The sequence below is a fragment of the Pavona decussata genome, unplaced genomic scaffold, assembly GCF_977016875.1.
Source record: "Pavona decussata unplaced genomic scaffold, jaPavDecu1.1 SCAFFOLD_161, whole genome shotgun sequence".
Lineage (NCBI taxonomy): Eukaryota > Metazoa > Cnidaria > Anthozoa > Scleractinia > Agariciidae > Pavona > Pavona decussata.
The window spans coordinates 2,881,186-2,896,655 of record NW_028145572.1 but is presented as its reverse complement, the minus strand read 5'-3'; the positions used below and the strand labels follow the sequence as shown (position 1 = coordinate 2,896,655).

Here is a 15,470-nt window from a genome sequence, read left to right as displayed (position 1 = left end):
CGATCAAGCAAAGCATCACAGACTAATGTCACTAATCACGCAAAGAAAAATATGGCTAATATCACGCGAGGACTCCCACAAGGTCCTCGCGAGGTGCAAAACGAGGCGCGAGAGAGCGCGAAACAGGCGCGATAACTCGTGGTCAGCGGCTATCCACAAGCTGGCCAGCGGTTTCTTACGTAATTTTCTTTATCCGCCATTTTGGATTTTCTGCCCGGCGCGGATTGTACAAGGTAGGAGCTTATTTAATCGGAAAAAATTATAATAACGAGCAAGTTAGATACAGTAAATACTACAAAGCTTCAATATATACCAATGCATTAATATGTCTGTGTTCTTTTTGAAGGCTAGACCATAATGAACGGCATTCTGTGGAGAAGTTTGCGTGCACCTTTGACACGACCAATGGCGCGTCAGATGGCCAGCCATCCAACGGCAGAGGAACTCGGTTACACAGGATGGAAGAAACACTTTAACTCAGATACTATTGCTGGGAGACGTAACGTAAGCAGCTGCTGAAACCCAAAATGTTGATAGTTTTAGTAATCCTTGCAAATAACAGTCAGTGATATTGGTAGTTTGGACGATCAAATATTAAACCTGACCTGGAATCTCTTGCGATTGTTTGGCATCAGTAATTATTAAAACAGAATTAATTAACTTATAAATTGTTTGCTAGTGTTATACTTAAATGTGGTAATATTTTCTGGTATAAACTTGTAAATAAACCAACGGTAAGCATAGATCCTGGTGAGTCAATCGATAAAAGTTGGTATTGATATGATTTTTACCAACTGATAACAGAAATCGGTGAAAATTGATAGATTAATTTGTGGGGCAAAATCAATATATTTATTGATTTTACATGATTTTACTGATTTTATATAACGGAAGTCCAACAATGTTGTTTTTTGGCATCAAACGTAAGGGTCAGACCCTAAACACTGAAGAAAAAGAGGATTGTGCATTTGCTTTCCCAATGCAACAAATGTAATTAAATGATTCCCCTTGTTAATGAGAAGTAAACCTGCGCGCTTGCGATGATTTTCCTGAATTTTTCAATTAAGCTGCTAAATAGCACGAAAGCAGCATCTCACCAAAGAACAAGAAACTAATGCTTGTCCTAATGTTTTCTTCTTCAAATGGCGAGAAACCTAAACAGTACACACAGTATAATTACTTGGTGCTTTAGTAACAGACAACATCATTTTTGTTGCACTATGCTGAGGTTGCCATATGGTTTTAAAACGACAGAAACTGGGAGCCACTATCAGTCTTCATCACAAAGTGAACACTTGTGATAGTTTTAACTCGTTGGTCAAAAAACGTACTATTTGCATGAAGTCAATTTATTGTTATTTCTTGCACAAATTCTAAAGATGAGCTGATGTCACTGGCACAAAAAAAAATCTTCTGATATAAATCTATGAAATTGGTAAAAACCAATGAAACGAGTGTGTCATCGATTTCTACCAATTGATTGATACAATCGATATTAATCAAATCAGATTTGCCGAATTTTATGATTTTTATCAATTGACTATGCTAGGATAGATGTGGACTTGTCAAGTTGGACTGATGCCTACATGATTTTCTGCTCAAATTAATTTTGACGATTCCCTCCTTCTCCAACTTTTAATGCATACTATTACTTTTTTGACATATCATATTTGTCCGTCCAAAATGTTTCTCTTGGTCCATTCACTTCTTGTCCCTGTCCACATCTAATGCAGTTTAAAATCTTAGGGTCAATCGATTGGAGTTGTTATGAAAGTAGAGTAAGTGTCTTAAACCAGGAGACCAGGAATTTCTTGGCTGGAAACAGGTGAAATCTGGGTTAGCTAATAGTGGTAAATGGAAGAGAGGAAAGGGAATATCAGTGGACAGGAACAGAGGGTTTTCCCAAACATTCATTTGCTATTTTATGTCAATTGCTGTGAAATTCTTTATATATACCTTGGGGCTGGGCTGTATTCATTCAAAGGAATATTAAAAGGATTTTAGCATGCGAGATAAAAAGATAAAAGGTATATTAGAGTCAAAAGAACCCACAAAGTGGTGGTTAATTATTCTTGAAAATAGAATGGTTCATGGCTACCATGTTGAAGGAGCCAAACAATATTAAAGATATTTGCATAAAAACATTTATTTCCCAAAGGAAAATCATTTTTATTTTTTTGCTCCTCCAATATGGCTGCCATGAACATACAGTCTATTACTGTACTAGTTTTCTGGAACATAAAATAATGACCCCTTATCTACAGAAGGCCAGGATGGAAATGGATTGCTACTGAAAAAAAAATCCAGCAAATTTTTTTTACGATTTTTCATTTTGTCAAAAATTGTAGAAATAGGACTGTTTTGTTCTCTCCTTGAGGAAATATCTTCCTCTTGTTTTGGAGCATTTTTCTTGTGATAATGAGTTTGTTTTGTATGGTGTTTCATGAGTTAGTCCATTTGGCAGTGTGATAATACAGTGTATGTTTCTCTCCTGCAGATTGTGCTTGCTGTTTATGGTAGCCTAATCGCAGGTTATGTTGTTATGAAGTTGAAACCCAAGAAGGAAGCTGCAATAGAAGCAAAATAGTCATGGGCTCATCTCTCATCTGTTATTAATTGCATTTGTATTTCATGCTGGTGGAATAATGACCATGGATGAACTGATCCACTGATGTAAATTCCTTGTTGCTTATTTTAATAAACGAGATGGACTTTTCAATTTACTCTCTGTAGCATTTATTGTGATCTGTAGTGGAACCCCCGTGGGAGGCATGGTGGCCTAATGATTAAATGTGTTGGACTCCAAATCAAGTGGCCCAGGTTTAAGGCCTGGCTGGGGTCATTGTGTTGTGTTCTTTAGCAACACACGGTACTATAACATTGCTTCCTTTCACCAGGGGGTATGAAAGGTACCACCAAACTGTAAGGGGATTCAACTTGACTAAGGCCCACCACCTTTGAGACCAACCCCTCCCGCTGGAGTTTTTCAATCCCTTCTGGAATGGAGGGGGTATATACATGTATTGCTGGAGCCATGCATTACTATATTTTATTCCCATTATCCTCCTCCTCATCATTAATTACAGGAATAATAATTATCCCTGTAGTTAATGATGATGAGGAGGATATTTTTATTTTATTATTTATTTTCTGTCTTTGTTCACCGATTCCCCAAGCACCCTCCAACATGGGACATTTCATGGATAATAATGCCCAACAAATTTATGTTGAAAATGAACCTTGAAAATGGCAGAGATGGAGGAAAGTGAAGGTGGGGTGAAATGCGGCAACCCCTTCCCAACAGAAATGATGGCAGTTAAATCTCCTTGTTTATTTTGTTGTCAGAGTTGCATATGAGGGGAGCTTTATGAGAGATTACAAGCCAATTTGCAAGCAAGTCATATGACAAAACTTGCTCTTGCCTTTATTTAGTTAACTGTAGTTCTTCTCTGGGACCATTGACTTAGAGTGGCTCAATACTGCATCAAAACGCATTTTTAACCCAATGCAAGGACAGGCGAGAACACTGTATTACTTTTTTTTTCACTTTAATGCGACTTAATGAAATTTTGCCAGTTTCAGAAATCCCATACAAACCGATTATGCAAACCCCTTATTTTTTGCTAATGATCTGTGGCCTCGATGTCATGTGAAGTAGAAGACTGGTAACTAGTTGACCTCAAAATGGCGACCCACAAGGAAGATTTGGTCAGTGCTCTGGAGTCTTCTTTACAGGTATTGTGAACGAGTTTTATATGTATCTGCACATCTGCTGTTTCATACAAATAAATAAGAAACTGTTGAAACCTTTACCTTTTGTTAGGCTTGTGTTTCTCTTTTTCTTGTCACCGACAACTTGGAGAAAGATGGCGAGACAGCTGATGCGAATAAACATGGTAAGCCTCTTCGGCGAATTCTTATTGAAACACGTTGCCCAAACAGGCTTATATTCATGTGTGACTACATCAATTACTTTTGCTTCTTAATAATTTTTTTACTGAGTACACGCGAGGGTCATCCGTTCAGGCTGAGTATATTAAGCTTTCTCAAAGACATCGATGTTTATTTTCATTTAATCACAGGCGGACCACCCTCTGTCTGTTGAACAGTAAATGCGCCAGAGAAGGGTTTCTACGGCTCGGAATGGCAAAAAAACACCACGTGTGACTCAATCAACATTTCCTTGAAGCTTTATTTCAACATAAAGGTAAAAGGCGACTTTAAATATCTCTAAAAATTTCGACCGATCGTGTCACGTGAATATTAGGTCTCAAGTTCCAAACAGTCATTACACCACACAAACAGACAGTGGTCCGCCTGTGATTTAATTAACTTATTTTGACGTAAGATATACGCGATTATTCTGAATAGAAGCCTTGCTGTTATCTGACAGAAAATTAACTCTCTGTTGAATCAGAGGCAGGCATTACAGCAATATACAAATAACAATTCTCTACAGGGTCTTTCTATTGGGTGAAACATATAGTCCCGCCCAACTCTCGGAGATTTTAGAGGGCTTTTTGTCCCAGATATTTGAATGCATCATGCCTTGCTTAACATAGAGTGGAACAACTGTACAACAAAGCTGTTTATTAACTTTATCATAGAAGACAGGCTTCCCATGCTGAATTTATTCTTCTCAATTGATGTGCTGGTACACATTTCATGTACTATTATATATTTCTGTGCATGTGTAGTAATTCCACAGTACTGCACTCTAGAATCAACCTTGCTGTGAGAACTTATTTTTAAATATTCACATCAGTGGATACAGAATAACACAGAGTATAGAACAAGTACAAGATTGAGTATGAGTACGACTTTCAAATTTCAAATGAGTCACATCCCCAGGACTCTCGCTCCTTCCCATAATAATGTTATTGTTTCCCAGCAGATAAGGACACCCAAGAAACAAGATTGTTGTTACAAGCTGTTATCTAAACCACACAAACTAGCTTTAAAAAGTTGTACTCGTACTCAATCTCGTACTCCTAGTCAAATCTGAAGGTCCCTATTATTTTGTCTGTTACATGTGATAATTTGAAATGAAAATTCTTCCAGTTCAGTGGAGTTGAATGTCTTTCTAAGAATTTTTATGACAATTGAAACCGGTCATAAGGGAACTGGTCATAACAAGTTTGTTTGAATAGGACCCACCTTGTCTGGGGTAGGGGGTTATCAAAGACACCACCTATCTCGTGAACATTACCGACAGACTTTCATTGGCTTTAACATTTGAGTTGACACAGAAATGTTCAGCTAGCAAGAGTCACCATTGCTAGATAAACAAGAAAAGTGAGGTTTGAATCTCACTGTCATTTTTCAACTGCTGGATAGAGGGGTGGCTATGCAAAAAAGACACCATCTTTTGAGGAAGAGGAAGGGGGATGTAGGCAGAGGCCACCATCTGTTTTGGAGTTTGGTGGGTCTTGTTAGAGTATAGTAGTTTTGACCACTTCCCTTAATAGTTATTGGTCACCGTTTGATCCCTTTAGGGGTAGAGGTCTGCATCAAAAGATTTCTTGAGTCTGCAAAAGCATTGGAGGCTGATTTTTTAAGGAAACAAATGTACAGTCGAGTGAATCATCCACAGGAAGTCACCAAGGAGGTAAATATGAGAATGCAAACACAACAGTTTTGATTGGTGTGCTCTGAACCAAATACACTGCACAACTCACACAATCTGTTTATTTTCAGATGCAAAGTGAAGATCCATTGACCCAATGATTCAGTCATACATAGTTTAATAACAAAATTGTGTTAAACTACCAAGTACATGTTCACACAATTATGTCATGAACAAAAAGACCTCCACCACACAGCTTCATATACTTATGTTGGAAGGCCATTTCATGGGTACTCTGCAAGTAGAGGTTCAATGGTTGCCCTACATTTGCCACTGAATCCTTGATTTGCCACCTTCCACAAACTTTAATGACCCAAACAAATGATCACAAGTTAAATTCCCTCCCAAACTAGCAGAAATTGGAGGAAAATTGAACGTCATATACATGACTAAATGTAAGATTCATGTAGCAAAGCTTAGCAAGTTGGGAATGCCTAGTCTTCGCATTCATTGAGCATATCCCCAAACTATAGCTTTGCAGCCCTCAAAATGAAGACCTTTTCTCACTTATATTTCCAATATTTTTATTATGCTTCAAAAACTTATTAATAATTCATAAGCCCATTGACCTATCAAATGGTTGATAAAACATCACATGCAGTGGTTTTATATCCAATAAAACCTCCTCCATATTAGTATACGTTGTTTAATGTTTTTCTCGTATGCGTATTTCCAACGTTAACAAAAGCATCATTGTTATGAACTCTCTTGGCATATGCTTTCCCTGAAGCCGTTCAAAAAACAGATAGCAAGTGTTTTATCGGGTCTAAAACCACTCGGCTGCGCCTCGTGGTTTTAAATCCCGATAAAACACTGCTGCTCGTGTCTAACATTACATAAAACTCAGTGGAGTTTTAAAGATGGCAACTCTTTTACATGCTTTTATCTTCTCTGTTCTCTAGGAAGTTGAAAAAATGAGAGCTGAGCTTGCACAAAAGGAGGAGCTCTTGACTAAAACAAGAAACAAGGTGGCCATGTGGACTAATGTGCTCCAAGATCTTGAAACAAAGCAAACGAGACTTCGCTTAGCAGACATTATACCACAGAGACCTGTGTCGTTTGATGCTTATTCAAAAGTGGATTCTTCAAGGACATAACAGCTGTGAAATTTGTACAGGAGATCATTTGTACATATCTGCAAACTCAATCGTGTGAGTCGTGGATGAAAGAATCATTAGTACCTCAAACCGCTGATTTAACGCTATCTGCTCTTTGGATAGCCTGCGAACAGCAGACGTATTTCCGGTCGTACGACCGGAAATAGTCTGCTGTTCGCAGGCTACTCTTTGGAGAACCACAACCAGTTTGTGTATTTTTATTTTAGTAAAGCTTGTACACATGAATGCTCACTGACCCTATTAGATTATTCTCACAAAACTTTCTGTATTTATTATTTCTCCATTGTAGTCTTATTGTTTGTTAATTTCATGATCTCTTGTTTCTGTATCATGCACTGTATTCATGAACATTGCCAAGAGACCACTAGCCGTTTCCTTTGGCACATTAGTGTAAACTACATACAATAATCATAATGAGGGCAGGACGGTTTGGGGGCGAGTAATTGGTCCACTTTTCTGACCCCCCCCCCCCCCCCCACCACCACCACCACCACCCCTCCCCACACACCTGATAATTATATCAACATTCTGTATTTTGCAGTACTTATACTGTTAACTAACAACAAAAGCAACTAAGAATTTTGTTTTTTCAAGAAACTTTATTGAGACTTATTCCAATTATTCACCGCAAATGTGTCTTTACTGCAGTTATTTTTTTGCAAACATAATTTGTTTGGAACATTTCTATGAATCAAGAAAATCAAAGAAAGCCTTACACATCTCGCGCAAGAAAAAAAAAAGTGCCGGTGCCCGCCAGTTGAAATTAATTCAGCCATTTGATATCCTGCTCCCAGAGGTTTCGAAGCTGCGACGAGCCGCTTTTTAAGGGGCGGGGGAGGGGGGGGGGGGGGGAGGAAGAAAGAAAACCCTGGGAGCTAGGGTGGTCATTTGATTGAATGTGTAGTGCTAAATATGTGCCAAGTGCGAAGTCCATCAGTTTTACCCGGCTGACCGCCCCTGATACAATACAGCTGTGACTTTGTGATCTAAGCGCGAAAGAATGGAACGGTTGGCTCTTGACAAAACAGGTACACAGTCGGTCACGAACATTGCTGTTCTTTTCAAGCTCTTCGGCTATTGTAGCGAGAAAGAAAACTTGCGCCTGAAACTCAAAAAATCTACTAAGAACGGAAGTCTTATGAAGTGGTCATGGTTTTTGGACTTTGGCACGAATACTACTACTGTAAGCTCACTGATGCAGCATATGCGTTAGTCATGAACCTTCCTTGGAATTCGTCTTCCCTGGCTCTTGTCTCGTAAAACGTAAGCGATTTCATCTGTGTGGACTAGGATGGGGCTCACCCATTTTCCTGTCACAATTTTGTCGTCGTTAAAAAATAAAGACATAATAACATGATTGTGCTCTGCAAATGTACCGTGTAGCTGTATGATCTGCACGGGCTTGACTAATCACGAGTTTACTGTCGGCGGAAAAACAGTTTTTTTTTTTCTAACTGACAGCTGATAAACGTTGAGACAACTTTATATACTCGCAAATGTATTGCCAATAACTGCGTCGTTAATGTCTGAAGAATACGTTTGCTAATGAAGATAGCCCGGAGCTGAAGTCGTGAAGTCGTCATTAGTAAGTTGATACATGGTAATGAGCAGTGCCTGGCTCGGCCCCCTGGCATCACATGAAACCGTTTACAGAAATGAATTTCATTTGAGTCATGACGCATTTTAAAATAGGACCGGCCATCCACAGAACCAACTTAAACGGCTCGAGCTCTACTGGGAAAAAAATGTTAACCTCGCAAGCATGCCGGTCCTAATTTTGGTATCGGTCTACATGGGGGTGCTGGATTATTCTCAGCTATCTGCCAACATTTTTAAACCTGTGATCAGCTAAAATTTCGCCCATTTCTCACTTTTCATTTTATTAATGTAGAGAGTGATTTCAGCAGTCATTTACAATCAAAACCACAAGAAAACTTGTCTGCACTGTCTACTCTTTCACAACTTCTTTTCCCATGTTACGGTTAACTCTTCTTATGTGTTTCTGTGTGGATGTATCGTATCAATAGCCTGGCAAGCCTGAAATGACGGCCGTCAGCAACCATAGGGAAGCGGCTCGCGTTTATTTATAGTAATGACTCGATGTTACCTTTTTGTTACTAATTTTAGAGAGAACTTAATTTCCGCGAAATTGGAACAGACACATTTAAGAAACCCGAGTTTCTCCGACTATCCAATACGGTTTATGCGAAGTAACTGAAACGAGCCGCACCATCAACGCTTGGGTTCTCGTTGGTCGCGCAACAGGATATACTCCTGTCGGCACATTTATAACATAAATATCAATACTGAGGTGACGAAACGCGAAACACTACTATACAGCAACAAGGTGAAGAAATTCCATTGAGGTTGCAAGAGTTTGAAACTTTTTAGCGCGATTTTTAACGTATCAAAACGGGATCGATTTGTGCATGATTCACTCAAATTTCTTGTAGTTATTTGATTCAATGCAGCTATTAAAGGGGCGCTGTTACGGAGATTTTTTGCTGTATGATGTCAAAACTGCTCAAAGATTTGACAAGGAACTTCTTTTCGAACATGAAATTACTCTTACAGCATAGATAGGAAAATATATAATGATCCCTCCAAAGAAGAATAAACTATAAACTGTTGTTAGAAATTTTTCCAAAATACTAATTAACAAGGCCGGAACTTGAAAAAAAATGGCCAATTTTTTCAAGTTGCAATCTGTTTCCATCCTAGCCATCCGCAGCCAAAGATGATCAATACTAGTTTTTGTGCACTTGTAGGGTTATTATTAACAAACTGGAACATTATTCGTTTGCATCCATATAAATGTTTTTTTGGTTATTCAAAATGACACTAAAAATAGGTGTTTAAGTACTAAGGCCAGATCTTTCACTTTCCAGAAGGAGGGCGGGTGTGGAGATGAAACACTCATCTGAAAGTGCGGCTTAGTGGCCAGCTGAAATATCATCTGAAAGAGAGATCACGTTTTTGTGATTTTAAAACCATTTTAAGTCCCACTAGCGAACCACTAATTCTTCTTTGCAAGATCACTTTATTCAGTAATACCGATCAAGCATATGATTGCCAAGTGAGTAAAGTAAATGGTCATCCTTGAAGTTAGAATGTCTTGATGTTCAAACAAACTCTGCCAATTAGTATCATATTAAGCTGAAACTGAATAATTATATGACTTTAATAATTATGTGGTGAACAGTGATGAAATTATGCGTGTTGATATTGGGGCTTAATTTAAACTTACGTTTAGTCTAAGTTGACAGCTAAGAAAATGATGTCACTGGCATGGTGACTGCAAACGAACAGATCTCTTGATGATTCATTTTTAGCTAGATTTGTCTAATTTTCTTTTCTTTTTTATCATCAGTAATTAAGCAACATGCCTTCACGACAATGGTGGAAAACTTTAACAAGGCCCACTATAGAGCCAGTGGTCATTCTTTTCGCCTATGCAGCCTCCATGCACTCCACGGTCATTCAGCAGTATATATACAAACGCCTCAGTGATACTAAGGGGTTCCCTTACAGTACGTCATCAAAGGGAAGCTGCAATAACGCATTGGAGACGCTTAACTCAACTCTTCAAGAATTAGAAAAAGAGGTAAATTAAGTTTTACTGGTACATTGTATTTTGAGCTCTCACATTTCTATGTACACTTCCTATTACATTGTATTAGTTTTGTAAGAATTTTTTTAGATAGAGGGCCACAAGTTTATTAGTTACCTCAACTATTCCGTGCCACCCTCTCCAAATAAAGTGTATTATTATAGTGGATAACATGTTGCAATTTTGATCGGGAGGTTGCCGGGTTGCTCCAGGCTTGTCGCTGCAATTTCGCCAGGGATGTCTTCCATGAACCCTTCAATTCGAGCTTGCTTACGGAGACGTCTTACGGTTCGAGAGCTCTGAGATGTCAGAAGGAGAAATAATCCTTCGTCTTCATCTTCCCTTTTTACATGTTACCAGTCAAGAGGGGGTCTGGGGACGAGAATGCCATGTTCACTGACAAATTAAACGCGCGTGCGCAGATGTAATGGCTCTCAGATCACCTCCTTCAAAATCTCGAGTAATTTGTTTTTCACATATCCCTTCTTATCGAAATTTGTATTCCGCATATTCTGTTATTCCTAAACCGGAATAAGCATATCTCGAATAGGTCTAAAAGAATGCACCGATTTTGCCGTGTGAATTTAAATGTCTCAAGCTGATTATGTTAAGTCACTGATTCACTCAAAACTGTCTGTTTTTAAAAATCCACTCAATTAATCTGAATAAAATATCTTTAAGACTCCCAAAAAGTACGTATAGTGGAAAGATTGTTAGATCTTTCTTATGCAAAAAACGAAATTACATGATCATGTTTTAATTTATTTTCATCAGGTACAGTCTTTGTCATCATACATCCATTTAGGGACTACCATATTTGGTTCAATTCCTTCTTTGGTCACAGCTCTGTTTATTGGTGCATGGACCGACATGGCTGGGCGTCGACCTGCTTTAGTATTGCCCTGCTTTGGAAGTGCTATTGATTCGTTAATAGTGCTTTTAGTAATGTACTTTGAGTGGCCAATTTTTGTGCTGTTTGCGGGTAGCGCCATCCGTGGGATGTGTGGATTCATCACTGTAATGCTCCTTGCAGTGGTATCATATGTTGCTGACACTACAGATGAGTCAAACAGAGCCTTCCGCTTAGGTAAAGTCACATTCAGCTAGCCCTTAACGGTTCAATTAACATTAAGAGATTCTTTCTTGCTGAAATGGCTGTCTGGCCATTTCTCAGGTGATTGGGTAACGAATTCCAAAGCCTTGACGTGCTTATACTGCCTACTAATCAGTGATTCAGTTATACATACAATCGTGGTATGTAGAACTCGCGACGTAGAAGTTCTTAATGTTTCAGTTAACCCATATCTGGAGTATCCAGCACATATATAAGGAACTACACAATGCATGATTTTAGTTGTTTGCAGGACAGATTTTATTTGTTTGAAATGTTTGATAAGGTATGCCTCTTTTTTCTTTCCTCAAGCTGTCGTTGAGTGCTCTGCATTTACAGGGGGCATGATCAGTCAACTCACAAGTGGTCTGTGGATTGAAAACGTTGGTTTCATTGCAGCTTATTGGTTCACTTTCGTCCTCCTCCTCGCATCAATTCTTTACGTTATTTTCTTTGTCCATGAATCGAGGGCTTCCTCCTGCGAACACAGATCATTGTGCAAACTATTCAGCTTGACAAGTGTCAAGAGAGTCTGGCAAGTGTTCAAGAATCCGAGAAATGGAGCCAGAAGAAATCTGATTCTCTTCGCGCTGTCCTCTGTTGTGATTATTACGACCTACCTCGGAGTGGGAGGGGTCGTGGTGCTGTTTGTGCTCCATAGTCCGTTGTGTTTCTCCGCGGAAGAGGTTGGGTATTACTTCGCCCTCCAAAACCTTTTGCGAGGCGTGGGTGCTGTTCTTGGTATTAAACTTTTAGGAAAATGTTTGAATGAAGTCAACATTGCGAGAGCTGGTATATTTTCACAAGCCGTGGCTATCATTGTGCTCGGATTCTCCAGAACATCATGGCTGGTCTATATGTGTAAGTGCTTGCATAATCACTGGACCACATTATGCTTGAAAGCTCCGCTATCTTAGGCAGAAGGCCTTCAATACTGAGATATAGCTCTGACTCTAGCAATGTTTGGAAGGTTTGTACACAGGAAGGGTGCGTTTCTTGTATATAATTGGTGTACAGGGTTTCGTTATGATTTTAAAATGCTGTTTCAGCATTATTACTCCATAATAATGAAAGAGCAACTTTTTTTAGGTGTCCGTTTATTATATAGCATGGCAATGTTAATTGGGGATACTATAAACGTAAGAAAAGAAAAACTGAAAATAGAACGACATTACCAATTTTGGAAATCCCAACTGGTGGGACGTTGGCAAGTTTACTGTATTTGCGAGCGTGGCCCAAGATTTGCACATGGCGCTACCGTGAAACAAATTTTTGAACCCGAAACCTCCGGATTATGAGTTCGGTGCCCACACCACAGGGTCACGCTACCTCTATCTTCATTTCCAGGTAGACAGGTAGAGTTTTTTATACTATACTCTGGAATCAAAACATTTTTTAAATTGAGGTTCTGTGGTCTTTTTTTCTCGCCTTCTTAGCGCCTGTTGCCGGCATATTATCAGCAGTCGCTCTCCCCATTTTCCGAGGAATGATGTCAAGAACTGTTGGTGCAGACGAACAAGGTATTACTCCTTAAACATTTGTTAGTGCTTCGTTTTCTGCTTTTAGCATTCAATAAGAATAACTTGAAAAACTCAGTTCAGCCAAACTTGATCTGCTATGGCTTTCAGTGCAAGATCCCCGCTGCCTCCCCCCCCCCCCACCCCCCTTGCCCCGACTTTCCGACATTTTTTTTAATTTTATTCTATTTTGAGTTATCTTACGAATTAGTTAACGAATCAATAATTAGCTATGAATAGCTTTTGTAATACTGTATTTGTTATAGTCATGCAAATAAAGCTTGTTGTTGTTATGTTGTTATGCATAGGTGTTCATCAATTGCCGGTTCTTAGGTATATAGACCAGACAGACCACTTTCTCCTACTCGAACCACAAATCTGGCTATTAAAAAGAAGCTTCCTAGCAATAAGTACAATTGATCCCATTTGTCAAATAACAATAACAATAACAATGACGATGACAATAACAATAAAACAATAACAATAATAAAACTTCTATAATACTTGATGCATGTCATGTCGAAACATGAATTTTTCAAAGTTCCAAAGACCTCTTGTAAGAGGGTACTACAGCTCCCGAAATGATCCCTAAGTAGACCAGGGGCCCGTTTCTCGAAAATCCCGGTAGCCTGATGAGTATATCTGTAAATGTTTTTTTCGCCGATTACACAGTGATTATAGACATGGTACTCGGCCAATGTTTTCACAGAATTATAAGATTTTAAAATTTAGTATTCAAAGCTAACAAAATTTGCCTTTTGTCAAGAAACATTTATCACCAAAGACACTTATCGGGCCCAGTAAGTTACCGGGACTTTCGAGAAACGGGCCCCAGGCCCCGAGTACTGACACATCGGAAGTGAATTCGGCGAAATTCTCTGGCGCGTAATCTACGTGCATCTCTGGGTGTTCCAGTTGATTCAGAAGAAGGCCGGCAGCAAGTGTAGGGAAGCACAACTGACCCCTTCAGAAAGCCTTTCCTTCCCCTTCAGCTGATGATAAAAAAATAGAAACAAGCTCGAACGGAAAAATCACCACGTGGCCTAGAGTTTTAATATACTGTTTTCTCCGCTCACACTTTTGTGGATATGCATGTTATAATTAATTACATCGCTTTATTTTCAGGAGCGATGTTCTCAGCCATTGCATCTCTGGAAACCGTGTGCCATTTCCTCGGAACGTTTATCTTTAATTCCATGTACCCAGCTTCACTGAGGTTCCAATTTCCCCCGTTTGTGTTCTTTTTTGGTACTTTAATGTTGATTTTACCGCTGCTATTCACCTGGTAAGTGCTGGGGATTTTCTTTCGTTTCTACACTTCTTCCTACAGTCTGCTTCTCCAATCCCTCTGGCGGCTGCAGCTCACTTGGCTGGAATAATCTGAGGCAGACAACGGACGGGATGCTGATTGTGAGTTGTGGAGCAAAAAATGTCCCCCACCACACCCCTAAACACACCCACGACACCTCTCTCCTACCCTGTGTCTCCTACCTAGAAATATACTTTTTCAAGAGAAATTATATTTGTTCGAACCTTCTGAAGTTCTTCCTGTTCTTAGATATAACGGATACCAGATTATTGAAATTATTTACTGATATTCTCTTGGCAGCTGTCTAAGATACCCAGCTAGCTTTCTGCCAAAGAAAGAAATGTTCGGGTCAACTCAGCAAGACAACATGGAAGACAATTTGCTGAGTACCTCTGGTCCTTCCAACATGACCACAACAGATGGATACGAAATTCTGGCGTGATTTCGATCTTTAGCAGCATGAGTGTGCAAGCATAAAGATCAATGAACAGTCAACTAAGAATGACATTTAGTATGAAAGAAACAAAGGAAAAAGATCATAAATTTTACATGTACGCCTTCTTTAAATGATAAGTGGTAAATATGTTAAGAGTAACAAATAAAAAATGTATTGTAAAGAAACTAGCATGAAGTAAAGAAATATCCTTGCTGCCACGCAGGAGTACCATTTATGCAATGGTTCAAAAAGCGATGCTTTACAGCTGAGCTTAATAATGGCTGGCTAAATTAAACTGCCATGGTTTGTTTACCTTGATGTACATCTAAATGAGTTAATCCAAACAACGATACCAAAAGCCCACATTTGGTGTGAGAATCTGAATTTCATCAGTTACCTAATTAGCAGAGAATGCCTGCAAAAAAGTTGACTTGGAACGGGCCTTGTTAGGGCCATCTTTGCCCAGCTGTCTTTTCTGGTTACAACCTCAAAACGTGACACATGAAATCTCGTTCTCAAGACGAGAGGATTTGATCATCTCTGAGTATGTGATAATTGAAATAAAAGACCCTAACACTATACTACTTGTTTGTTTGTAGTATATCCATGTATCTTGATTTTTCATCGGCCTTCCGAAAAAGGAATATCAATTAACACAAAATATTTTGAAAAATTCCTCTATACCGAGCGCACTCGAAGTGTCCAGTCTTCATCGCGGTTCTATCCGTAAACGAACACTCCGA

At 39.1% G+C, this 15,470-nt stretch overlaps 3 protein-coding genes across 3 annotated transcripts; all 3 read left to right on the top strand.

Annotated features, from left to right (window-relative positions):
- The first annotated feature begins 152 nt into the window (after positions 1 to 152).
- On the top strand, positions 153 to 2,723 carry LOC146464798 (ATP synthase F(0) complex subunit k, mitochondrial-like). Its single transcript, XM_085129293.1, has 3 exons — positions 153 to 233; positions 347 to 504; positions 2,498 to 2,723. The coding sequence occupies exons 2-3, from the start codon at positions 358 to 360 to the stop codon at positions 2,585 to 2,587; spliced, it is 237 nt and encodes a 78-aa protein (XP_084985419.1). The 5' UTR covers positions 153 to 233; positions 347 to 357; the 3' UTR covers positions 2,588 to 2,723.
- A 946-nt stretch (positions 2,724 to 3,669) lies between these two features.
- Positions 3,670 to 6,969, top strand: LOC146464797 (mediator of RNA polymerase II transcription subunit 28-like). Its single transcript, XM_085129618.1, has 4 exons — positions 3,670 to 3,735; positions 3,824 to 3,896; positions 5,496 to 5,608; positions 6,529 to 6,969. Exons 1-4 carry the CDS (start codon positions 3,685 to 3,687, stop codon positions 6,721 to 6,723), a joined length of 432 nt encoding a protein of 143 aa, XP_084985744.1. The 5' UTR covers positions 3,670 to 3,684; the 3' UTR covers positions 6,724 to 6,969.
- A 155-nt stretch (positions 6,970 to 7,124) lies between these two features.
- On the top strand, positions 7,125 to 15,312 carry LOC146464796 (proton-coupled folate transporter-like). The gene is made up of 7 exons (XM_085129615.1): positions 7,125 to 8,329; positions 10,123 to 10,348; positions 11,129 to 11,441; positions 11,778 to 12,326; positions 12,902 to 12,985; positions 14,108 to 14,267; positions 14,592 to 15,312. The coding sequence occupies exons 2-7, from the start codon at positions 10,127 to 10,129 to the stop codon at positions 14,731 to 14,733; spliced, it is 1,470 nt and encodes a 489-aa protein (XP_084985741.1). The 5' UTR covers positions 7,125 to 8,329; positions 10,123 to 10,126; the 3' UTR covers positions 14,734 to 15,312.
- The last annotated feature ends 158 nt before the right edge of the window (positions 15,313 to 15,470 follow it).